This window comes from Grammomys surdaster, unplaced genomic scaffold (assembly GCF_004785775.1).
Source record: "Grammomys surdaster isolate TR1022 unplaced genomic scaffold, NIH_TR_1.0 203, whole genome shotgun sequence".
Classification (NCBI taxonomy): domain Eukaryota; kingdom Metazoa; phylum Chordata; class Mammalia; order Rodentia; family Muridae; genus Grammomys; species Grammomys surdaster.
Genome location: NW_021604648.1, coordinates 8,277,678 through 8,304,402, shown reverse-complemented (window position 1 = coordinate 8,304,402; position 26,725 = coordinate 8,277,678). Strand labels below are relative to the sequence as shown.

Below are 26,725 nucleotides of genomic sequence, written 5' to 3'. Positions count from 1 at the left end.
TAAGCTCGTCTCCTATTACAGAACATAACCCATTTAGATTATTTGATTATACACACTAGGCCTAGCTTATTAAACAATGGGTTGTGAACCCATTCAGGGTTGGACAATTTAGTGATGGGAAATAATTAAAAAAACAATTCTGGTAGCACCAAAAAGTTTCTGGGGAAAAAAAAAAGTAATGTATAAGAAATCCAAGGTGTTTCTGACAGTGCTTGCCTGTGTTTCTTTGCAACTTTGATGCAACTTTGGCTTTGAGCATATTCCATGCACTTTGAGCTGTGCATGTTATGACATGCAATGCTAACAAATGTGGTTATGTATGAACTACAGTGTTTTCATTGCTCATAAACAATTTTCTGCTCTTACAGTTTAATCACAGAAAACAAAGACATAATTTCTATGATCATTCTTAAATATGTAAATAACAAATTAATGTATATTTAGATTGTAGTGTAAAATGGATTGATTTTAAAAACTGTTGAAACCTGGGTTTCTGATTTTCAAAAATACTCATTTATGTTTGTTGTGCATTTTTGTGGTATATGCACATGCATGTGTATAGTTGCAAAGGCTAGAAAAGGGCTGTGTGGCTACAGGAACTTCAGGAAACCTGGCTTGTTATGTGAGTCATGAGACTGAATTCTAATCCTCATAATTGTGGAGCAAGTGATAGTAGCCTCAGTCATGTCTCTCCAGTGCCTTGAGTTCCACCAAGAATGCTAAATGAATTTTAGCTTTGAATTTGTATAGAATTTCCAACCATCTCTGAAATGATCCTATACAAAGCAACATTCTCATCAATTCTAATATTAGAATATTAATTAAATATCAAAAACACTGAAAATGCTCTAAATGTTGTAGTACCAAATACACAGTTAGGTTTTAATCTTCCTGGAACTTGCTCTGTAAAACCAGGCTGCCCTTGAACTCAGAGATCCACCTGTCTTCCTCCTGAGTGTTGGGATTAAAGCTTCACACCATCACTGCCTCCCCCACCCCTCCCCGAGGCTGAGCAGTTATGTTTTATTTTAGCTAACAATTAAAGATATTTTGGTTTATGTGGAAGCCCATGATCCGTTCTCCTGAGGACTGTAAAGGGTAAAGGACAGGAAGCTGCTTTGCAGTGGCATCAATGACTGCAGATTGAGTTGAGAAAGAGGAACATAGAAGGCTTTGGTGACAAACCACCCCATCCACCTACCCATCCACAAAATAGTAACAGTTTAGACACGAAACCATGGAAGAGATCTCTTAAAAATTGTGAGAAACATGTTGAAGTGGAGCTCTCCACAACAGAGGGCTTCAGAGAGGGGTGTGAGTGGAGAAAGACGACGTTTTCTTTAAGTGGAAGATGACTGGGAGTGTGACCATGCTTCAGTGGCTATATAAGGCAACACAAATTGGACTTGTATTTTTTTCCTTTTTTTTTGGGGGGGGGGGGAAGGGATAGCACGTGGTAGGTCACAAAGGTAGCAGGTAGACTTGGAAGGACTGGAAAGTGAGTGTGATCTGGGTGTACGGTAATCAATAAAAAATTATGACAAAAAAGATCTTTTCATTTGTAAAGACTTTATTTCTGGATGTCTATATTTTAACAAAACCTTTTAAATACAAAATCAACATATTAATACAGTCAATGTAAGGAAAAGTGCTCAGTTATTGAAATCACAGTATTCTGGAGGAAAAAAAGCCATGGTGAAAACCTTGGAAGCTACAACAGAGTCCATTCTATATTAATGACTTTCTTTAAGTGTTCAAAATATAAAGATTGTTCTCTGTATCAGTGAACGCAAAAATTTCCAAACAGATTTGCCATTACTTAAAAATTCTGGGAACTGGGTTCATACGACTTTATATGAAAATACTTTTAGTAACCAAGTGCTTTTTGTATCAGACACTAAAAGTATTATGAAAATGGAAGGCAGCATCCATTTGACTTTTAAAAGGCCATCCCCAAATGGACTTTTCCTACTTTTAGCCTGATCATTTATAATCACACTCAGGACACTTTTGGCTTTGCAATTATTGATATAAATATAGTCTTTAACTTCTTAATTAAATGTTGGCTTTATGTGTGACTTTTATCAGTTTCTTCCTTGGTAACTCTTTTTGGTCAGGGGAATAATGGACAGCAAGGCATGTTTTTAAACACGTGACTCTGAATCCAAGAATATCTGAAATAAATACTTTCTTAGTGGTAGGGGGGACCCATTCATCTACATCATTTTCAAGGCTCTCAGCAGCAGGGCAGTGGTTGAAAATCTTTGGTTGTGTCAAACTAGATATAACAGGACTTTTGGGTTCCTGGCTAGATACTTTTACATTCTTTGGGTAGGTTGAGGTGGCTTGATATTTGCCAGTTATTGGAGACATTTTTGTGTTTTTATAATTAGCATTAAGATTTGAATATAAGGAAGGCAGTATTTTGGAAGCACAATTTAAGCCATGAATTCTTTGGTGGAAGCCTGCAACTGGAGTTGACTGTGAACATGGAATAAAGTCTTGGCTTTCTTCAAAATCACATTCTGAGTCTGACTGAGACCTTGAGGGTGATATGCTTTGCAAGGATAGTTTTTGTGATGGCTGGTTGTAGTTCTCATTCATAGGATAATTTTCTGTGCAAGGTACTTCCAGTGGTAACAAAATATCCTGTGGTATTTTGGTAATTTCTGTTTCAATGTCCTTATCTTTACCAATAGAATCAAAAAGATCAGCAGAAGCATTGTAACTGTCTTCATGATCAGCAGAAAAGCTTGGTGTTAAGTTATTATTGCTAGGCCTGTAAGGCATTTCTTTCGATGTATTTATACTTTTTGGGCTACCACACAGGATCTCTAGAGGATATGTGAGTTTCCGGCATATTGTGAAACTGTCATCTTGCTTTTTTTGCCAGCTAAAATTCTGCTTATTTTCTAATTTGTGAAGATCAGAAACATCACTGTATTTTTTAGAACAGTTTTGAATTGCCAATTTTCCTTTTGTTCCTGAAAGTGATTTTTCTCCACATTCAGTAAAATAGCTGTTACTGAGATCATAACAGTCACTTATTGAGGTACTGGGCCTGCATGAAATTTCATTCCTTTGTTGCAAGATCCCACTAGTCCTCTTTTGGGTAACGGAGGCTTCCATATCTTTTGAAGATGTAAACAGAGCTGATGAGCAAGTATCTGGTAGAAAATACTCACAGATATCACTTCTATTACTGCCTATAGAGACAGCCTCTTCTGTTTTGTCTGGTTTTGATTCATTTTGAATTTGAGGACTTAAATTAGACTTGCAGTTGGAAAAGAAGGCCTCTTTCCTAGAGTCTTCTTTCATCATTGCTTGTGATGATTTTAAGCCAAAAGGTGGTGTATTCAAGGCTCTAGTATTTCTCCATGAAGTCAATGATAATCTGCTAGAGTTTTTGTGGCATTTATCAATGCTATTATCCATACCCCGTTTTCTATTCTTAGCATCTATCTCAGTTACAGCAATCTCACTCTCAACAACTGCTAGAAACTTGTTCAGGCTTTCAGAGAATGGTAGGTCATCCCAAATCAAGGAGTCAGAGTTCTGGGAAGCACTTGCTGTTTCTTCAGGTTTCTGCAATGACAATAAAAATGCAGAAGACCTCTGTTGAAGGGTGGGGGTAGTATTTACTTCATGTTGCTGGTAACATGGGATATCATACCGGGAATAATCTTTTTTTTCTGCTTTACTATAGCATTCTAAATTATGTTCCTCGAAGGGTTCTTGCATTTGTGAATGGAAAAAGTTAGAGTCAGACAGTCGACTTTCATGGCAACTGTTGCAAATTGGACTTGGTAAACCTAATTCTTCATCCAACTTTCCCGTTGTATTATTCTTGTCCATACAAGAAACAAGGCTCCATAAACTCTGAAGGGAATCATGGCATTTCTTAGAATTAGTGACCTTGGAAAAGGAAATGCAGTGTCTCTTTTGGTTAGGAGTACCACTGGCCATGATTTGTTCTGAAGCTGGAAAGTCATCATTAGATGTTACTTGTGAATCAGTAGAAGTCAGTTCAAGAGATGGCTCCCAGAATCTGAAAAAATCCTCTCTGCTACTAGACTCTGAAAACCAGGATGTATTCCCAGAGCCCTGTATGCTGTTAAGATCACTGTCTGAGTGATCGGAAGTGAGTGACTGGCTGCTATGTTCCTGAGAGCCACAGTGATGTCTCTTGTGTAAAAGCGGATGTAAGTAGTCAATGACCGTAAAGCCTGTAACATGTGGGTCAGGCAGAACAATCTGGGAAGCTACGAGTGTCCTGACTTCTCCTCTGTGCTTACAGCAAGGCTGCTGAAAGTTACTGGAATCTGAATTGTGTCCACATACATCTCCAAAATTCTATGAAAGAAGTAAATGAACTTAAATGAGAACAAAATAACTTTCTTTTGGCTCAAGGAGGAAATGGGAATTTAAAGGTGAAGGGAGATATAATGATAATCCCTTTAACTCCAACTCCTTCACTATTACTGAAAGCACAGCACGTGTCAAAAACTATAAACCCAGGTGGAGACTTATCTTCAAATCTTTGTTTCAGCAGTTACTAGGAATGTTGGGGTCCTAGATATGCTTCCTAACTCCTCCATGCCTTATTTGTCTCATTTATGAAATAGAGATTATTTGATTAACAGTAACACAATCACACAAAACTTAGCAAACAGTAGTTATTCTGTTATAAATGATGGTACTATTATATTTGTGAAAGAAAGAACAGAAAAAGAGAACTAAATTATGCAACATTTTAACAAAGTAAGGTTCCTTAGGTCTTGATTTATCTTTGTCTTTGGGTTTTCCTTAGCGCCCATTTGGTAGTGCTAAATTTTCTCTATTATACCCCATTTAGAATATAACTAAATTTCCGTTTATACTTTTTAGTTTAGTTCAGTTTATTACTACTCCTTTAGAGTTAGTACATTTTAAAACTTTCTATTGTTATGTATTTAATTTAAGAACATTCTTCTGAATTTATTCTTTTTGAGACAGGGTCTTACTATGCAGCCCTGGCTGGCCTGGAACTTGCTCTGTGGATTAGGCTTGCCTTGAACTCAGATCCAACTAGCTCTGTCGCCTGAGTGCTGGGAGTAAAGGTGTACACCACCATGACAGTCTTTAATCTATTTTTAATGGTTTTAATCAATATTCAGATATTACCTTTTAATCAATATTCAGATATTCACCTTTAAAGTTGTTTCTCTCCTTCTAATAGTTTTTCTAATTCATAATAAATTCCCACTTTTAAAGCTCTGAAAGCACCAAATCGAACTTCTTTGGCTTTTGAAATAGTGAGTTGTTACCTATGTTTAAATAGACCACATGTAAACTATTTTTATCGTTTCAAGTGCTTTTATAGGCTTTACTATGTATGTAACTTCTAAATACAGCTTGGGAAATTACAATCATTTCAGTATAGAGTACATTCAAAAGAAAGATGTTTCAATTACCGTTACTCCAAACACAAAGCTTTGTCCAACAAAACACTTTTCTACTGCTGTGGTCAATAGGCTCTCAGTTCTACCACTGTCCAGGGTTTCTGGTCTTTTACTAGAATCCTCAAGGTACCTTTGAAAGAAAATAAAGTGGTAAGCTTTGAAATTTTACCTTGCAGCAAAATCAGAAGACACAATTATTCTCAAATATGTCATGAATCTTGTCAGTTACATACAGAGGAAAAAAAAGTGTGACCATGGCAATTTGTTTCTACTAGGTTCCTGCAGCACAAAAGGAGAAAATATTTAAGCCCTGCCTCCCAAACCCAACTCATCAAATGTGAACAGATGTCTGCAAAGTCTGGGGAAGAAGCTTAGTGTTTGCCCTTAGTTAGAAAAAAAAAAAAAAAAAGCTGCTTACTTAAACTTTAGAGCCCGCAATTATACTAAGGGAAAGTAAAACCAACTGTGGTAGGAGTGGTCTTTGTGGTCCCTTTCCTGCAGGTTTCTCTAATGTGCAACCATATGAGCACGTTTCTTCTGAAAAATGACTAGGTGAAGAAGAAAGAAGGTTGACAATGAGAAAATATTTCACTTGTATGGATTCTTAAAGTCTCAAGGCTGTGATTAGGTCAAACTCAAGGGATGAATCTGCAAAGTGTCTAACCCGGATTAGAGTTTTTAAAATATTTTAATTGTAGAATAGTTACTTAGAACTTAAAACATGATTATGTATTTTTGAGAAAATTTCCTTTCCCAGTAGCTATCTTTAAGGAAACTGATGGCCTGAGATAAAGAGTTTCTTTTCAGTAAATGATAAATACCTTTAATACATGTATTTCCAAATATTATTAGCATAATGGACAAGCAGTCAGGTTAAAAAACACTTTAAAGATTCTTACCTTTGTAAACCAGTGGCAGTAAGTCCAAAAAAGGTATCTAAGCAGCTCCCAAATACAGTAATGGCAAATATTTTGCTGGATTTGGTCACTTTCAAGGACAGTTTGTATCTGTAATTGGTACTTCCAGCATCACCAGTAGAGCCACATTTGGGACAAGTAAACCTATAAAAGTGGGAGAAAAAGCATAGAGTTCCAAATTTAGAACAGTTTGTATAAAAATACTCCTAGTAAATTCAATTCTTCAATTTATTTTTCACTATGTGTCTGTATCTCTGTTGAACATGTAACTACGAGTACCCTTTGAGGACAAAGGTATTGGATGTCCTGGGGCTAGAGCTATGACCTCTCCAGCTCCTAAAAATTCATTAATCAGGATAGGTTAAAAATTAGATTATAAAAAACTAGACTTCAAAAACATACAACGAAACTAGTTTTCAAGATAATATGCAATTTACGGTACACATCAAGTGCAAATCACGGTACACGTCAAGTGCAAATCTCATGTTTTGTACTGCTTGGTCTTCAGATAGCATTACTGATGTCTAAAATCTTGAGGACCTTGAATATAAAATCCAATATAGAAGTAAGACAAACTAGACAAAAAATTAAGTGAACACTAATGTATTAGTCTCTCTCTTATTGCTGTAATTATTATAACTTATACTTATTTGTATGCTAGGCAAATTCTTCACTACTGAGCTATAGGCAAAGGTAGTATTTTCATGTTTTACTTTGCAATATCTTGTCATTGTTACCTTCATTTTTTATGTTCTGGAACACTGACCCTTTAAACACATGGTAATTGGAGCTATGAAGGGTCCCCTGAGCTCTATTGTCTGTCCCACAGCTCTGACTGCCTTCCTGAGGACTGCCAGGCCCCAAGAACATCTTCTTTGCCAATTTGCTGCCTGCGGGAACCACCTGTGGCACAGCCAACAGAGGTAAGCTTTATGCTGTCCCCTGCGATCCATCCTCCTGCCATCAGCCCTGCCTGCCTCCCTAGGAGTACTGCTGTCAAGAGGAACAGCTAGTCAACACTAGGGACAACCAGATGGCTAATGACCATCTAAAAACACAATCAACACGAGCCAGGGCAATATGACACCACCAGAGCCCAGCTTTCTTACTACAAGCCCTGGATATCCTAACAGAGCTAAGCATAAGAAAATTACCTTAAATCCAATCTTATAAAGATGATAGAGGTCTTTAAAGAAGAAATAAATAAATCTCTTAAAGAGATACAAGAAAATTCAATCACATAGGTGAAAGAAATGAATGAAACTGTTCCAAGACCTGAAAATGGTAATAGTAGCAATAAAGAAAACACAAACTGAGGGAATCCTGGAGATGGAAACCTAGGGAAGAGAACTACAGATGCAACTCTCACCAACAGAACACAAGGGATGGAAGAGATCTCAGGCATAGAATATACAATTGAGGAAACTGGTGAATCAGTTAAAGAAAATGTTAAATCTAGAAAGTTCATGACACAAAACATACAAGAAATCTGAGATACTAGGAAAAGACCACATGTAAGGATAACAGGAACAGAAGAAGACTCAAGTTCCAAGGCCCAGAAAATATTTTTAACATAATTATACAAAAAAAATTCCAACCTAAAAAAAGAGATGCCTATAAACATACAGGAAGCTTACAGAACATCAAATAGATTGGGACCAGAGAAGAAAATCCTCCTGCCACATAATAACCAAAACACTAATGTATAAACAAAGAAAAAGTATTAAAAGCTGCAAAGGAAAAAGGCCAAGTAACATATAAAGGTAGACCCATCAGAATTACACCCGATTTCTCAACAGAGACTCTAAAACCAGAGGGCCTGGGCAGATGTCTTGAAGACTCTAAGAGACCACAGATGTCAGCCTAGACTACTATACCCAGCAAATCCAGCCCTACAAAGATACTAGAAGGAAAACTAACCTAAGGAGGTTAATGACACCTAAGAAAACGCAGGAAATAAATAACTCTATTATCAGCAAAACCAAAAGAAGGTGTGTATGCATGCACATGTGTGAATGTACACATTCAAACTCTTCTACACACACACACACACACACACACACACACACACACACACCACGACGACCATCTGATCACCACCACCAATATAACAGGAATTAATAGATATTATGAATTGATATTGTGTATTCCACAAAATTTGAAAATCTAAATGAAATGGACAATTTTCTTGATACCGCTTACCAAAGTTAAATCAAGATCAGGTAAACGATCAAAATAGTCCTACAACCCCCAAGGAATTAGAAGCAGTCATTAAGTCTCCCAACTCCCACAAACAAACAAACAAACAAACAAACAAACAAACCCACCCCAGGACCAGATGGTTTTACTGCAGAATTCTAGCAGACTTTCAAAGAGCAGCTAAGATTAATACTCTACAAACTATTCCACAAAATAGAACCAGAAGGAACATTGCAAAACTTATTCTGTGAGGCCATAGTCACTCTGATAACTAACCACAGAAAAATTCAACAAAGAAAGAGAATTTTAGACCAGTTTCTGTTATGAACATTGATGTAAAACTACTCAATAAAATACTCATAAATCGAATCCAAGAACTTATCAAATACATCATCCACCATGATCAAGTGTGCTTTGTCCCAGGGACTCAAGGATGGTTCAATATCTGAGAATCTATTAATGTAGTCCACCATATAAACAATCTGATATAAAAAAGATCATGTGATCATCTAATTAGATACTGAAAAATCCTTTGACAAAATCCAACAGCCCTTCATGTTAGAAGTCTTGGAGAGATCAGGAATACAGATAACATACCTAAGCACAATAAAGGCAATATACAGCCAGCCAATAGCCAACACTAAATTAAATGGATAGAAACTTATAGCAATTCCAATAAAATTGGACAAAACAAGGCTACCTACTCTCTTCGTATTTATTCTATGAAATACGAATATGGAACCTGAAGAATCAGACAACTAAAGGAGATCAAGGGGATACAAGTTGGAAAGGAAGAAGTCAAAGTATCTCTGTTTGCAGATGATGTGACAATGTATGTATAAGTGGCGCAAAACATCCTACCAGAGAACTCCTTAAGCAACATATCCAGATGCAAAGTTAACTCAAAACAAAACAACAACAAAAAAACTAGTAGCTCTCCTTTATAAAAATGATAAATGGCCGAGAAAAAAAATATTAGGAAAATAACATCTGTTACAATAGCCACAAATAATATATCTTGGTGCAACTAATCAATCAAGTGAAAGACCTATATGACAAGAACTTCAAGTCTCTGAAGGAAAAGACTGAAGATATCAGGCGATAGAAAGATCTCCCATGCTCATGGATCAGTAGGATTAACATAGCAAAAATGGCCATTTTACCAAAAGCAATCTACAGATTCAAGGCAATTCCCCACCAAAATTCCAACACAATTCTTTACAGACCTTGAAAGAGCAATTCTCAACTTCATATGGATAAACGAAAAATCCAGGATAGCTAAAGCAATCCTATACAATAAAAGTATTTCTGGAAGTATCATTATCCCCAATTTCAAGCTGTACTATAGAATAATAGTAATAAAAACTGCATGTTATAGCATAAAAAGACAGGTTATCAATGAAATAGAATTGAAGATACCAGAAATAAACCACATGCCTATAGATTCTTGATTTTTGACAATGAAGGAAAAAACACAATGGAAAAAAGAAAGCATCTTCAACAAATAGTGTTGGTCTAACTGGATGTCTGCATATAGAAGAATGCAAATAGATTCATATTTATTACTCTGCACAAAACTCAAATCTAAGTAGATCAAAGACCTCAACATAAAAGTGGACACACTTAAATCTAACAGAAGAGAAAGTGGGGAATAGTCTTGAATACATTGGTAAGGACATGACTTCCTGAGCAGAAAGAACTCCAACAGCTCAGGCACTAAGATTAACAAATTATTTAATGAGACTTCATGAAACTGAATATCTTCTATAAGGCAAAAGATACCATAAAGATCTTCACCAACTCCTCATCTGACAGAGGACACATATCTAAATTATTTAAACAACTTAAGATATGAACCAAATAACCCAATTAAAAAGTGGAGAACAGAGCTAAACAGAGAATTCTCATTAGAGGAATTTCAAATTGGCTGAGAAGCACTTAAAGAAATGTTCAACAGGAAAATGCAAATCAAAACAACTGTGAGATTCTGCCTTACACACGTCAGAATGGCTAAGATCAAAATCTCAATTGAGCATATAATGACAAAGATATGGAGCAAGGGGAACACTCCTCTGTTGCTGGTGGGAGTGTAAACTTGTACAACCACTTTGGAAATCAATTTGGCGGTTTGTCAGAAAGCTGAGAATAGATTTACCTCAAGACTAAGCTACACAACTCCTGGGTATAGATGCTCCATCTTACCAGAGGGTCACTTGCTCAACTATGTTCACAGCAGCTTTATTAGTAACAGCCAGAAACTGGAAACAACTTTGATGTCCCTCAATCATAGAATGGATTAAAAAAAAAGTGGTACATTTACATAAATTGAGTATTACTTAGCTATTAAAAACAAGGACACCATAAAATTTGTAGGCAAATGGATAGAATTAGAAAATACCATCCCGAGGGAGGTAACCCGAGGTTTAAGGAGGATGCTTGAATGTCATTCAGAAGGGGAATAGGAGGTAGATGAAGGGAGGGAACTAGGTGGGAGAGAAGATGAGGAGGGGAATGGGAGGCGGGTATCAGGTGTGGGGAGAAGGGTGTTGGGAGAGAATGGAAATTGGTGGTGGTGATGAGCAAGAGACCTGGGACAGGGAGTCCATTGGGTGACCCTAGCTGAGACTCCTATCAGTGTTGGATATGGAGTCTGAAGTGATCACCTCCTGTTGCCAGGTGGGACTTTCAGTGGAAGCAGTGGGAAACCAACCCACACACAAAACCTTGGACCCAAAACTTGGTCTGTCTACAAGATATGCAGGGATATGGTGCAGAACTGAAGGAATTTCCAACCAACCAATGATTGGCACAATGTGAGACCAACGCCATTGGAGACAACCAACTCCTAACACTATTAGTGATACTCTGCTTTGCTTGTAGACAGAAGCCTAGCATAATTGTCTTCTGAGAGGTTCTATCTAGCAGCTGATGGAAACAGACAGAGATCCACAACCAAACAATAGGGAGAGCTTAGGGAGTCTTGTGGAAGAGTGGTAAGGAGAACTGAGGGAACCAGAGAAATCAAGAACACAAAACCTACAGAGTCAACTAACCTGGGCCCATGGGGGCTCACAGAGACTGAACCACCAACTAAGTAGCATACATGGGGTGGACCTAGGCACTCTACAGCAGCTTGGTCTTCATGTGGGACCCCGTAACAACTGGAGCGGAGGCTGTCTTGTACTTTGTTGCCTTCAATTGGATCCCTTTTCCCTAGCTGTGCTGCTTTGTCTGGCCTCAGTGGCAGAGGATGTATCCTAGGGGTATACCCACGGCAGGGGCATGGGGGCTCCCAATCTCTGAGGAGAAGGGGAGAAGAGAATAGGGGGAGGGGAGTGTGAGGGTGGGAATGAGAGACGGGGTGGGGGCTGTGATCAGGATGTAAAGTGAAGAAAGAAAGAAAAAACATGGCAATCAGATATTAGACTCTTATTTTTTTTAAGTTGCTAATAATTTGCCTTACAGAGTAGCAAAGCAGAAACAGAAATCAGTGTGAATAACGGCTTCAGAAATTTGATTGCTTCCAGGGAGCTATTAGGTCCAGTGTATACTCCTTAGCTCTTGAAATGATCAAACTATCATAGATCTGTGCTAATAATTATTATTACTTTTTCAACTCTAAAGATAAATTTGTCTGAATGCACTCACATAATATCATTCAAATCTGCTGGGGTGCCATAAGATGGCCATAGAATAAAGAACACTGACTCAGTAGAACATAAACCTGTTTTTTAAATTAGAGCCAAAGTGTAGCAGTGTGAACTGTTTGGATACACATAATAATATTCCTAGCAAATCTTAATCACTATCCATCAATATTTTGCATTTATAAAGGTTTCTTACACATATCATTTCATTCCATGTGTATCCTCTTTACAAACGGGGAAACTGGGTTTGAATTTCTGCCCAAGGTGGCAATGAACTGACTCAAATCTGAAGCTTTGGTTTCCTATCTTGAAATCCTTGGTTTTCTCATCACAACCATTAGAAAAACAAACCCTGATTAATGACAAGTAGCATAGCAGTGACAGCTTGAGAAAATGGAAGTTTTATTGCACGGAAGCTTAGCATGAGTAGACTATACTACATACACTTTTATAGGACAACTGCACCGAAGACTAGATTTCCTCATAGTTCTTCATCTTTAGCAAAGAAGCTGGATGGAAATAAGTAAGTGTTAACGTGGCAGGATAGAGATTAGAACCTCTCAAACGTTAATAGAATAACAATTACCTGAGGATCCTGTTAAAATTAAAATTGTGATTCCTAAGTCTGAGACAAGACTCAAATTACTGTATTTCTAATAAGCTCCTGTGTGAAACTGATGGAAAGGGGCATAAAAACTGCATTCAAATAAAGACCCCTCATTTAAATCCTTGAGATAGTCTCAGACAGGCTGAGTTGCCTGGAAGACTCTCAGACCAACGAGTGTACCTTGAAAGGATACTCTTCAATCTGTTGAGCGGCCTGCAGGTTGTGAAGTGTGCTCCATGTTTCCAGCTTTCATCCATGCTAGCATAGGTTTTAGTGGTACAGCTGGCTTTGAGACAGTTTTGTTGCCTCACTCATATTCCTATATGGCTAAATCCCTTACTTATAATTTTGGGACAATACACATTATATATTATACTGAAAGTGCATGTACACATTTGGTAGCTAAATCTTTATATACAGGACTTAAGCAACTTCTATATGAATGTCGTGTCTTTGTTTCATAGAACTCTTCCAACTGAAATCCAACTTGGAATCCTATACAAGAGTGAAAATGCTGAAACTAAGGCGAGGCTTTCAGAGACTACCTACTATTACACTTAGAGATACGTAGGACTGCTACTCTAATCTCTCTCGACAGAGTACTACCATGATGTTGTAAGACTGAAAATTATAGTTTCTGTGTTTGTATGTGTGTGCATATCTCTGGAGGACAGAAGTTTCTTGCTGTTGGTGATCTTCCTCTACTGCTCCCTAACTTAAGCCTTCAGGCCCGTCACTTGTCCAAAAGATAACACTGAAGATATGTTTGACCCCACAGCCACCAGGATGAGCTTCTTTTCAGCTACCATACCTTCAAATTCATCTGCATTAAATTTGGTAAAGCCCCTCTTTTTTTGAAATGTGGACTTTTTGGTAGCCAGGGAATTTGATCTTGGGTCCATGCAGGGCCTCAATCACATGTTCCTTATTCTCCAGCTTGATGTGGATGCACATGACCCAGGCAGTGTGAACCCTAGCCACTGTACCCCAGAGCTATTGAGATAAGAGATATGACTATCAGTGTCTTCGGGGTCCCTTAGAGAAATCCATATAGGCAACAGGCCTCATACATTCCCAAACTTGCTCTCTTTTACAGCCACTGAATATAAGAGGTACACCTTATTTTGGTTTGAGATAAGAATGTTTCATTGACTCTAGAATTCACTGATCAGCAATACTACCTATCAGAAAGCTACAGGCATCCTGTCTCTGCTTCCTTGGAATGGTATTATAGGCACACAACTGCTTTTTAAAAGGCATGGTGTGGGGTTCTGAACTCTGATCCTTGCATTCTGATGCTTGTACAGCAAATACTTCACGGAGTCATTTCCTTAGCCCTTAGGATGTTCTTGAAATATCTCTACTCCTTGATCTAGGAGATTAAAAAGTTGTCTCCACCAAACACAAAACACCTACTATGGCCAGGCAGTGGTGGCGCACACCTTTAATCCCAGCATTTGGGAGGCAGAGGCAGGCCTGAGTTTGAGGCCAGCCTGGTCTACAGAGTGAGTTCTAGGACAGCCAGGGCTAAACAGAGAAACCCTGTCTTGAAAAAATCCCAACCTAACCCAACCCAACCCAACCCCACTCCACCCCACCCCACCCCAAAAAACACCTACTATGGCGGTCATTGCTAAGGATCTGGGGTTGAAATTGGATGGGCAGGGGCTATGGTGGGGGAACTCATCCCAAACGTGGTGGCTAAAGTAGTGGCATAACAAAAGAGAATTTCTGCACTACATGTTGGCTGATTTCAACTAAGTAAAAGGAAAAACAGAAGTGAAAACAGAAAAGGTTAAGCATCATTCTTGAGTTTTGTGGTACTATCAATGTAATATGAATAGGCACAGGCTACTTTCCAGTAAATTATATATCCACAGGTAAGGACCAAGTGCTATAGGGTTTTATGCATCTAAACAATACAACTGGAGCTTTTTTCCTAGGGTTTTAAGTGGGAATTTGAATATAAACTACACTGGTCAGAGGTAATATGGCGAATATGAATGTTGACCATAGTCACATTGTTTAGCCTTGAATGTTTCTGTACCTAACTAGCTGGGTGTGTGATCTGGGACAAGTCACTTCACTTTTCTAAGCTTCAGTTGTCTACAAATTTGGTTATCAACACAACATCCATTTCATAAAAATCTCTTATATTAAAGAGACATAATATCTGCAAAGCTTCTAGCATCATGCCTAGCACATAGTAAACATAAATTATATAAACTGATAACACTAGCTAAAGAGCTAACAGTGGTAGTATTATTATTCAACCCAAGTTTTTGTGAAAGATTATCTTTAAGATAAATCCTTGGTCTTTTGGGCATGGTGATGTAGGCTTGTCATCCTAGTACTTGGGAAGCAGAGGCAAGAGGATCATAAGTTCAAGGCCAGCTGGGCTATATAGTGATACTCTAGCTCACATGGAAAAGACAAAACTTTAAGTAATATTTTACATCTGTATATTACATCTATATTACTGATAGTATACAAATGTTCTATGTAAATGATTTGGGCAAGACTACATAGCTATAACTGAGATGGTTATAGATATGACGGCCAATGTTTATACTCCCCCTACTTGGGATGCTTAGCTAGAAGGGCTGCTACAAGTCTGAGGTTAACTTGGGATGTACAGTGAGTTTCAGGTCAACCCAGGTCACTGAGTAAGACCTTATCTTAATCTCCTGCCATCCAAAAAAAGGGAGGGGGGGGCAGAAGTAATGTCAAAGTCAAGCATTCTGACTCCATAGAATAATATTGTTAAGCATCGTGATTTACTGCAATAGGAAAGGTATACTTGTAAAAAATTTTCAGCAAAAATGGGTGCCATTTTAGAAGTCCTCACATATGTCATGTACGGTACTAGATTTCTGTGTGTTATTTCTATATAGTTATCCACACTGTAAATATTATTATTCAACCGTACAAATACGTAATTAGACTCATAGAATTTACATCTCCCACCCAGCTGTAGTACCATTAGTAGACGTTAGCACCTATCTGCAATCCTGTGCAGCATGAACACTCCATAGTGTTTTTAAGAAAGGTTTCTAATCTCTCCCCACACCCCATTCAACTCTAAATTGACAAGTGACTAGTGAAAATTATTAGCTTACTACTTTTATTTAAATATTACTGAGCGTTACTACCATTTTTATCTTAGGTCTAAACACAAAGTTGTCAAAGAACTCCAAACCTAACTTTTCATTTCTACTCTACAAAGATATATATATGGTATATATATCTTGGGATCTCAACTATACCTGGCTACAATGATTCTATCATGGTATTCAGATGCAGTCAAACAATATTGTAGTTGTTGAACAACAGATAACTAGAATTTGAACATATCTGACCTGAAATCTGAACTTCAGAGTACTTGCAAAGGTTTCAGAGCACTGACATGACTTAAAAAGTTGTAGACTTTGAAACCAGGGTTACCATACCAGAGCTGTGAATTCTAGAACAGTCTGAGCTGCAGAGAACCATTCACTAACAAACAAACATACATTCATTCATTTTGTAGCATTTATATTTCAAGTTTAGATCAGGGATACTCAACCAACAAAGTCTATGCAAATAGTCTTAATTCTCCAAAGTTCTGGAATCAGAAAAATGTCTGGTTCCAGGTTCCAAGTATTTTATGTGTATTAGTAAGCATGATACCAGCTACTAAGTTTACACACATACACACACACACACACACGTATATATGTGTATGTATATTTAAAAAAAAACCGCAGGACCATGAAAAAACACACAAATACTCTTAAAACTTTCCTCTAAAAATTGGATTACTACTCAATTCTATTCTAAGACTAACAAAAGAACCAACCTTGAAAGTTCCTGAGACAATCTGATGTTCTGGTATGTAGAATTTAGTGTGCATTTGCCCCGAGTCACAGAAAGTGTCTACTTGTATTTCCCCTTATACAGTTTTTACTTTTACCTTTTGGACTCAAGGATTATCCTAGAGAAACACCTTTGACATGATGGATATATAAAACTTGAATTCTGGAGAGCAAGTACTGAGGCAAAAAGGAATTTCCGTCTTCTATTCATATGTCTATACTTTGTCCTACAAAAGAAAGCAAGAAAGAGGTTCAATGAGAATGTTAACTCATACGTGAATATCAGTCTCCCATGCCCCTCAGTGGACACCTTTACTATTTAATAGATCATCAACATCTCCAAACCCACAGCTGGAATTTCATCATATTTCTGAATATAATTCTTATGAAAACCAATCAGTCAATATTATCTCTTGTTTCATTATCAGTGAAGGCAGTGTCAATATACTGGTTTTTCTTTTTTGTACTGTGGGATTAAATCTGGGGACACATACATGGTAATCAAGTACTGAACTATATCCAAGGCCTGTGATGATGCACTGAAAAGAATTAAAAGAAAAACTGAATGACTACTTCTGAGCAACTAGTCTATTCTAGTAATTTATTAGAGAAATCACTTAGCTTGTTCACAGTTTTTACAAAAGATACAGAAGTTGTGGTTACAATTTTAATGGGAAGAATTTTCCATGAACCAACTCCTTTCTTCCTCTTCCTTGTGCTTTTGGGAGTTCTCCCTGTTTTGTCCAGATTAGTCTTGAACTCATGGGCTAAAGTGATCCTGAGGAACTAAATTATTTGGGACAGTAGCTGAAAACTGCTTTAGTAGATTTCATTGAGAAGAGTTTTACAGTTTGAAGAGAGAAAGGAAACATTTAGCAAAATAAGAATGCTACCTGGTCTAAAAGGTCAGGGTGGTTTTTGTTGTTTTTGTTTTTTATTTTACAATCCTTTATATAAGCATGTCAAAGATATAAAAGCAACACTCTTCTTTTATAATTTAAATTCTTTAAATTGTATATTGACTTACATTTTCCCCTCAATGACTAATTTATACAGAGCATAAAATAAGTGCTTTCAATAAAGAAGTCTATGTTTTTTCAGAGTTATTCAATTTGTAAAAATGTGTGATCTGCCTTGACCTCATGAAGGCTGGATGCCCCAGGGGGTGGGAATTTGAGGGTGGGGAGGTAGGAGTGAGGGGGGTAGGTAGGGGCTACATCGCAGAGAAGAAGGAGGAGGGGTGAGGGGATGGGGGTTCCTGGGTGGGTGGGGGATAGGGTAAGGGGACAACATATGAAATGTAAATAAAACATTCAATAAAAAAAAAATGTGTGATCTGTTTCTGGGACTGGAATCAGTAAATTCTGACAAAGTAAAATTCAGTTAGGCATAGCTTTTCAAAGATCATTAAGAGAAATGTGTTAACTGTAAAAGATTTCTACAAATCCTGTGTCAACATGTAGAACAGAGGAAGGACTGCCTGGTCTGGCCTCAGTGGGACATGGTGTGCCTAACCCTGGACACTTGAGGGCCCAGGGAGTAGGGAGGCCTGGCAGGGGTGTAAGGAGGTGGGGAGATCCTCTTAGACGGGGTGGGGTGGTGGAATGGGATGAGGAACTGTGAGAGGGCAGACAGGGAGGGGTTAACAACTGGAGTGTAAAAAAAAAAAAAAAAAAGTAATTTAAAAAAAATTCCCAGGTTAAGACATAGTATTTCTATGATAATAAGATTTTTCCTATTACTTTTTTCAATGATGTCTGTGTCACTAAGTATATAAGCTACACTTAGGGGTAGATCCCATACCCAGCAGTAAATAGCTAATACAACACGAACTCAAAATTTTTGTCTCATATTGCTTTGGGCATTTTTTCTTACTGATCTTTTGCTTGTATTATAGTTCTGAATTTTTATGGCGTTTGTGTGTGCACGCACAGGTGAGCTTTTCCTGTGAATTTTCTTTTTTAAAATTCTTTGTATTTGCTTGTTTCTTTTTCGTTTTCCTTTTTTTTTTTTTTTTTGCCATTTCCACCTTCTACTGAAAATATTTTTTTTCCTCACATAATATATTCTGATTCCGGTTTCCTCCCCTCTACCTCCTCCCAGTTCCTCCCTACCTCTCCTGCCATTCCAAAGTACTCCTTTTCTGTCTCTCATCAGAAAACAAAACAGGCTTCTAAAAATAAAATAAAATAAAATAAAATAAAATAAAATACAAAAGTTAACACATTGGAATTGAACAAAATAAAAAGGAACAGAGCTTGAGAGAAGATCCAAGAAAGAGAAATCCACTCATACTTAGGGATCCCATGAAAACCCTAAACTAGAAGTCATAACATATAAACAAAGGACCTCTGTATCCCCTGTATAAGCTGTCTTAGCTTCTGTGAGTTCATATGTGACTTGTGACTTGATCGTGCAGATTAGTTCTCCATCCCCCTCTGGCTCTTAAATTCTTTCAGCTTCCTCTTCCACTGGGTTCCCTGAGCCCTGAGGGGAGGGATTTGATGGAGACTTCCCGGGTAGGGTAGAGTTTTAACAAGGTTTCTCATTCTCTGCATATCTATCTGGCTGTGGAGTTTTCTTCCCATCTGATACAGGAGGAAGCTTCTTTGATGATAGTAGAGTGAGTTATTGATCAAGATAGCAGAATGTCAATAGGAGTCATTTTATTGCTTGCTGCTGTTATTATTATTTAGAACAGTAGTGCTTGGTTTTATTCTAGGCCTCTGGGCTTGTTTGTTTTCTAAAGAGAGAGAAAGGAGTGGTGTTGGATGGGTGGGGAAGAGGGAAAGATCTGGGAGATGGAGGAGGGGAAATCATGATCGGAATACATTGTAAGAAAAACAGTTTTCAATTAAAAAAATTTCTCCAAAAATGAAAATTTGTAGATACAAGTTAAATATATAGACCACCTATCTATATTCAGAAAAGGAATGTAGAAAACCGTAATCCTTTATTATGCTTGTTTTGAGACCTTAGGTATATGATTTGGTTACAAAGTTTTGTCAAACACATCCATATATTACTAGATTTGTTTGCCACCTAGGAGATCTTTAAAAATGAAGTAGTTTATGATATAATTTACAAGGAAAAGCAGAAAGGGGTCTACCAAAAACCCATCATTAGTGCTAACAGCTCAGCTCCCAGTCTTGCTTAGGCAGCCATGTTGATGAGTCTTCATGGGGGAAGCCTCTGATATTTCAGCCATGTGGGTACTAGGAATTGAACATGAGTCCTAAGGAAAAGCAGTGTTCTTAACCACTGAGCCATTTCTCCAGACCCCTTTTCTTATTTTATTGCTTTTCCTTGGTATTTACGTTCTAGTAATTTCCTAAGGGAACACAGAAAGGTATTGTTCCTTACCTTTCGCCTTACTAAACGTTTCACATTTCTTTGCTGCTTTCCATTCATTTCCATATCTCTAGTGTATAGTTCAAAACTGTCAATCCCAGCACTAGGGTTGCATACATGCATACAGCCATGGCCAGATTTCTTCCAGCCTGTATAACAAGCAGTGATACCCACTGAGCCATCTCCCTAGCCCTTTTGGTTTAAAACTGTGATTATGTTGTGGGCCAATCTTTAGGAGATCCAATAAAGAATTCTATATTCTATGTGGATATTCAAAAATATTCTTTATGCACTGTGGGTTGTACCATCCCTTGTCAGGTAGGCCTCTGCTGTTTAAGAAAAGTAGCTGAGCACCAGGCAGTGGTGGCACACACCTTTAATACCAGCACTTGGAAGGCAGAGGCAGGTGGATCTCAGTGAGTTCATGGCCAGCCTGGTCTACAGAGCAAGTTCCATGAAAACAAGGGCTACACAGAGAAACATTGTCTCCAAACCAGAGGAAAGAAAACAACAACAACGACAATAACAATGACAACAACAACAACAACACACACTCCAAAATAAGGAAAAGAGAAGTATATGAGCCTGAGAGCCAAATAGAAAGCAGTGTTCCTCCACAGTCTCTATTCCAGTTCCTACTTCTAGGTTCCTGCCTTAGCATCCCTCTGTGATGGACAAGTCAAATAAACCTTTTCTCCCCTCATCAAAAAATTATTTATGAATTTTATTACATAGATACTTTAGATAGGTTGGTTTATAATTTATCTAAGACACCGTGCTGTATTGAGAGTACATATGTTTTCCCCTCAAGTACTAGGCAAGCATTTAACTACTGAGCTGCATTTTCAACCTCTTTTGAGACATCTTGTAAGTTTCCCAATGCTGGGATGGAACTTGTGATCCTCCTGTCTCAGCTTCCAAGTAGATGGGACTACAGATTTGTGTCACCAGGCCTGAGTATATGTGTGTGTGTGTGTGTGTGTATTACAACTTACCAATACAAGAAAAATGTAATATAAGTATGACATTTAGGAATCAATTTTTAAATAATGCAATAACGAATTGCTACATTTTAAGGTTGGTTGTTGCCTTTTATTTAAGAGTTTATTGCCCTCTAGTGGATCAAATTCGTATGTTAAAAAGCACAACAAAACAAAATGCTGTAACTTACAGGATTAAGAATTGAAATGAAAGAAGTCTGTTTATTATTTTTAATTGGTGGTTTACCTGGTAAACCCACATGGTAAAAAGACACTTCATTCATTGAATGAAGGACAATAATACAGTAATCAACCAGGAGTTTGTTCAAACCCACATGATAAAAAGACACTTGTTCATTGAATGAAGGACAATAATAATCAGCCAGGAGTTTGTTCTTCTCTTTGCTTTCATAATGTTTCCTTCGGGATAAGTGTAGTCTATCTTATATATATATATATATATATATATATCTACTACTTGACATGGATTTCAGTGAATGTGTGTTTGACAGTACCGGGACTGAGTAAGTACTAACACTGGGAAAACATTATAGACCTGAGAACAAAAAACATTATAGACCTGAGAACAACTTCCTATCTGGCCTGCCTTGTGGTTTTTGATTCTTTGTTTTGTTGGGAAGGATGATGGTATAGTATTACATTGCTTTTAGCTCCATCAGTCAACAAAACATGTTCTAACTTAATAACCTCAATATGTCTACATACTGTAATATATTATACAGTTGCTAAATGCCAATTGTGGCTGAATCTAAGTCAGAGACAGAAAGACAGTTCTTTCCTAGTTACTAGATTTATGGTCTAGCATAAGAGCTGACAGTATAAAAGTGACATAACTGTGATGAATTATATAAGTGAAATATAGATAATACTATGAGAAAATACAAGAGGACTGATCAGGTTTTTGCTCAGAGGTGGGGTGAGGTGAAGAGAGAGTTAGGGTTAGGATAATATAACTTGTTTATAAAAAAGTGTTTTCTGTCAGTGATGGTATTAGAACATCATTAAACAATCTTATATATCTAAAATATTTTCAAAATGTATACTTCTTGGGGGAATGACTTATTTTTATTTGTATGTGTGTGTTTGTCTCTATGTGTATATGTACATCTGTGTGCAGGTGCCCATGGATCTCCTGGAGCTGGTATTACAGTAGGTAACACTACTGGATGTGCGCCACTGGATGAGGGTACTGAAAATTGAGCCAGGTGCTCTTTAACAGCAGCAAGGTCTCTTAACAGCTACAGCATTTCTCTCTAAATGTATAGCTTTTATAATAAGAAAGATGTAATAAAAATAGTAGGAAGGAAACTTAGCAATAACCTACAAGGTAAATGTCAGTTCCTCCTAATCTCATACAGATAAAAGTAGAAATAAGATTGGGAGGGAGAGTGGGAGAAAAGTCTAAGTGTTATGGCGCATAGAGGAGAACTAATTTTTCTAGAGATTGCCCAAGTCAGTGTTCAAGAAGGCTCCGATAGGCTTAGTCTTAAAGCTCTATGGGGTAACTCCATAACCAAAGATGCTTCTAATTTACCATGAAACAGAACTGTATATTAGCCTCTCTGTCTCTCTGCATGTGTGGAGACAGTTACAATAAGTGCATGTTCGGATAAACTGTGAGATAGTCCTGTCGAAGGCATTGATTGAGGCAAGAAAGAAAGGAAAAGTGTGGGGACATGAGAAGGGAAAGAGGCTCCCCACCTTAGGATCTAGTTTGCCTTTTTTACTGAATCCAGAAACTCCAAAGCAACTGAGCCAAAGTTGAGTATGTAAATATATGTTCAGAAGGCCTTTCAAATATGTATTAACTTACTTCTAGCTAGGATTTTTGAGTTTTAACACAATTGTACCTGTGTTTCGCACCCTAAATCTAAGCAGTGCACCTCATAAGACCATCTTACGACTGGAATTATAAAAGCCTTATAAATTATTTCCTTGGATTAATGTAAATCAGCCACAGGATCATATATAGCAAGACACTCTAAACACATTTTAGAATCTTGTGAAGCCCACAGTGTGTCCTGGAATTGTAGTTCTGTCCTTTTCCTAAATGACTCTATCTAAATACTTACTAAACTCATCAAGTGTGCTCAGTCTTTTCTGCGGCATAGTCAAGGACCAGGTTTAGCCGACGGAGGTCCCTAAGGAAGAAGGGAACTTCTCAGGCAGCTAGTGGAAACGCACAGAAGGCAGAAACAAGATTTACAGCAGAAGGTGCGCTATTGTTGAAAACTGCTGAAACATTAGCCAGGCGAGTCTTGGAGCATACAACATTGCTTTTCTATGTTTGGCATCATTTTTGGGGTATTTCTAACAAAAGATAGAGAAGGGAGCATTTGAGGTAGAACAAAATCAAACAAACCAGGATGTTGTGTTCAAGAACAGGAAGTTAGTGTGGATCAGGCAGATAATGTGTTCTATTCATCAATGTGTATTGAAGAAACAATGCAAAGACTTCCATAATGTCACTTCTTACAGGAGAGCCAACTGAATTTACAAGTCTCACAAATTCAAAGCTGAATAAGTAACAAAAATTGAATCCTGTTAAGTCTTTCTTATCACAAAATCCTCTCAATTTTAGGAAATAATACTATTTTTAACTAGCCATACGGCCAGATACTTAAGACTTTTCATCTCCCTCCACATCCAGGTCACATCCAACATTTTTACCCTCTCCCCCAACCCCTGCCTTTTTTTGAGACAGGGTCTTTCTATATAGTTCTGGCTATCTTGGAACTCACTGAGTAGACCAGGCTGGTCTTGAACTCACAGAGATCCACCTGCCTCTGCTTCCTGCCCAGCTTATTCTTTTTTTTTTTTTTTTTTTTTTTTTTTTTTTTTTTTTTTTTTGGTTTTTCGAGACAGGGTTTCTCTGTGTAGCCCTGGCTGTCCAGGAACTCACTCTGTAGACCAGGCTAGCCTTGAACTCTCGAACTCAGAAATCCTCCTGCCTCTGCCTCCCAAGTGCTGGGATTAAAGGTGTGCGCCACCACTGCTTGGCAGCTAATTCCTTTTTAATAGTTATTCTTTTAGAATTTCATACAATATATTTTCTATTTCCCCTCCCCCACCCTCCTACCCACCCAACTTTAGATTCTTTCTCAAAAATTAAAAAGCAAAGCTGGAAGTGGTGGTATAAGCCTTTAATCCCATACTTAGGAGGCAGAAGCAGGGTGAGGCCAGTCAAGAATACATAAAGAGACCTTGTCTCAAACAAACCCAACCCAACCCATTGTGGTTAGATAACTAGGACTCCTCCCTCCCTTCTCCCTTCCCTTTCCAAGCCTTGTCACATTCACCAGTTGAGCATCAATTCTTTAGAGGGAACTTTCCAGATCCATGGTTATTTCTAGACCCATTTTTTTTTTTTAAGATAAAATTTTCCTCTGCAGCCCTTAAGACTCTTTGTATCTTCAAACTAGAGATTCTCCTGACTTAGCCTCCAGAGTGCTGAGGTTAGCGATACAGGTCTCCATACTCAATTTTGCTATTCGGTTTAATTCTATTAAAAAAAAAAAAAAGGTGTGGGGGTACATACCCTAGGACAGCAGTCTCTATTGTTAACTGAAGTCAAAAACCCGGTCCTTCTTGGCATAATGGAGGTGCTTAAAAATTTATCTGAGGAATTAATACAAAATGGCAGAGTTAGTGCTTCATGATCCAGTTTTGCAAGGTCAAGAAACGCTTTTAAATCCAAGATGCTTTTAAATATGTTTTCAAGGCCAGCCTTGGTGGGACACACCTATAAATTTAGTACTTGGGAGATAGAAGTTGGAGGATCAAGGCCAGTCTTGGGTATAAAATCCTGCTATCTTAACTCACATGCATAAAACAAAACCATCCAGAAAGGCTTTGCAAACTAAGAAATTACAAATGAGTCAGAACAAGCCTTGGATGTGGGTGGGATAAAAAGAAGTTTGGGAGGTTGAGAAGATGGTGCCTTTGAAGAACACAAAAGATAACCTGATATCCTTAGGGATAATCCAGTATGTCATGAACAGAGTGTGTGATATACTGGGTTTCATCTCCCACACTGAAAGGGTGTGTGGGGGGTGGGGGGGTGTTGGTATGGCAAGGTCTAGAGCTGAAGGCAAGCAAGGCCAAAGAGCTTTTAACCCAAGTTAAGGAATTTGGACTTAAAACATCGGGACGAACAGAAGCTTCTAAAACAAGTTATAACGGTGAGTATCTTGGTCAAAATGTTTCTCCTGTCTGTCTGGTCTTATGGAGAACGGATAAGCAGGGGACACAGCTGGAAGGCTACTGTCACAGCATGCATCAGTCACAGGTTAGGTTGTGGTTGTGGCACTGTTCAGAGGGGAGTTGGATTTGGATCTCAGATATGGATTCGAGAGATCAAGGAAAATAGAAAAGTTTCATTTCTGGATTGCATGCATTATTCGGTAAAATACTTTCTCTGGGCAATCAAAGTAATCTGAAAAATAAAACATCTTTGCCAGCACCTAGCACTATTCTGCATAGTACTGCTGACATATTTTTATGTCCCAGTTGAAAGTCGAGCCCTTTCCTTTCTGGGCTTCTGGGGCTCCGCAGCAACAGTAAAGTGTTGATAAACATTTGCCAAGGAATATGAAAAGGACTGACTTTCCTTTTAACCTCGTCTCCAGCTTTTACCGCTAGGAGTCTTGAAATAAATCTATATGGAACGAAAGGTAACAGCGCCTCGTCAGGAGTCTCCCGACCTAGAGCCCCCCAAGAACTCCCTTCTTCAGCTTCTCACCTGAGGCAAAGGACCCAGACAAGCCCGGGCAACCATCACACGACACCGGCCGCTCAGCCAGCCGCTCAACCAGCCGCTCTCTAAACGCCAGCAATCGAATCTCCCGCGTCCTCTTCCGCCGGAAGTACCGTCTTGACGGGCTTTCAGGAGAGCCAATCAGAAAATGCTCCGCAGAGCGTGTCGCTTACTCCCCCCCCCCATTCTGGTCAAGCTGTGGGCTTTGAGGGACGTTCTTCGTCGATTGGTGGAGCTGTAGTTCTCTCGGCGAAGTGAGGGGGAAGCCGGGAAGGCTCGAGGTGTGGGAAGGGAAGGCTGCACGCCTCAGACGGAACCCGAGGGCGTGGGAGCGGGTGAAAGTTGGCGCCTCGGGCTGGACGAGAGGGGGCGCTGTTGTAGAGGGAGTCGCCATCGCGGAGCCTGGATGGCTTACCCGGGCTGAGAGAAGACTGTCTGCGCCGAAGACCCAGTGGCTACAGAAGGGACGAGTCCTGCGGGCAATGCGGAGGTTGGGATGACCCGAGAACTGAATACCGTCGTGGGGCTGATTAGGCTGGAACAACGGAGGCGAAGAGCCCGAACAGCCTACAAGGGGACAGAGCGATCTGGGAACCTCGCTCCATTCCCTGCTACCTGAGAGGCCCAGGGTCGAGTTCCTGTATTTGCTTCCTCATCTAAGTAGAGAGGAGAGTCGAACGCGGCCAGAAAGGTTGCTATTCTGGTTGCGTGAGAGGTCACGTGTGTGCCGTCATGCCTGGTGAAGATTGACAATACATTCTCTCTCTCCCTCTTTCCCCCGCCCGCCCCGTGACATTACTTAGGATTTGCCGAGAGCGGGGCTGTTACCGTGGGACTGAGGTTGCTGGGACAGTGCGATGGTGACACTAAAGGCAGGGATGTGGCATAACCTAGAGTAGCGATAGGGCTTGGGGAGCCATAGATAAGGATGGGGCTAAGCCCTGCGTAGTAA

At 38.7% G+C, this 26,725-nt stretch overlaps 1 protein-coding gene and 1 non-coding gene across 2 annotated transcripts; both read right to left on the bottom strand.

Moving 5' to 3' along the window:
- Nucleotides 1-1,659: 1,659 nt before the first annotated feature.
- Ddias (DNA damage induced apoptosis suppressor) lies at nt 1,660-25,833 on the bottom strand. Its single transcript, XM_028770721.1, has 6 exons — nt 25,759-25,833; nt 24,556-24,635; nt 16,764-16,892; nt 6,341-6,502; nt 5,454-5,571; nt 1,660-4,353 (listed from the first exon to the last, which is right to left on the bottom strand). Exons 3-6 carry the CDS (start codon nt 16,874-16,876, stop codon nt 2,056-2,058), a joined length of 2,691 nt encoding a protein of 896 aa, XP_028626554.1. The 5' UTR covers nt 16,877-16,892; nt 24,556-24,635; nt 25,759-25,833; the 3' UTR covers nt 1,660-2,055.
- Nucleotides 13,830-13,969, bottom strand: LOC114624011. The gene has a single exon (XR_003711869.1). It is a non-coding gene; the product is annotated as a small nucleolar RNA SNORA70 (small nucleolar RNA).
- Nucleotides 25,834-26,725: the final 892 nt, after the last annotated feature.

What these genes read in the sequence shown, in the direction of transcription:
- Ddias (XM_028770721.1), bottom strand. Translation starts at nt 16,876, where the DNA reads ATGAATAGAAGACGGAAATTCCTTTTTGCCTCAGTACTTGCTCTCCAG. An exon ending in ACTGCCACTGGTTTACAAAG is followed by an intron (nt 5,572 to 6,340) that starts GTAAGAATCTTT and finishes TTTCTTTCAAAG; the next exon opens with GTACCTTGAGGATTCTAGTA. An exon ending in GCTTTGTGTTTGGAGTAACG is followed by an intron (nt 4,354 to 5,453) that starts GTAATTGAAACA and finishes CTTCTTTCATAG; the next exon opens with AATTTTGGAGATGTATGTGG.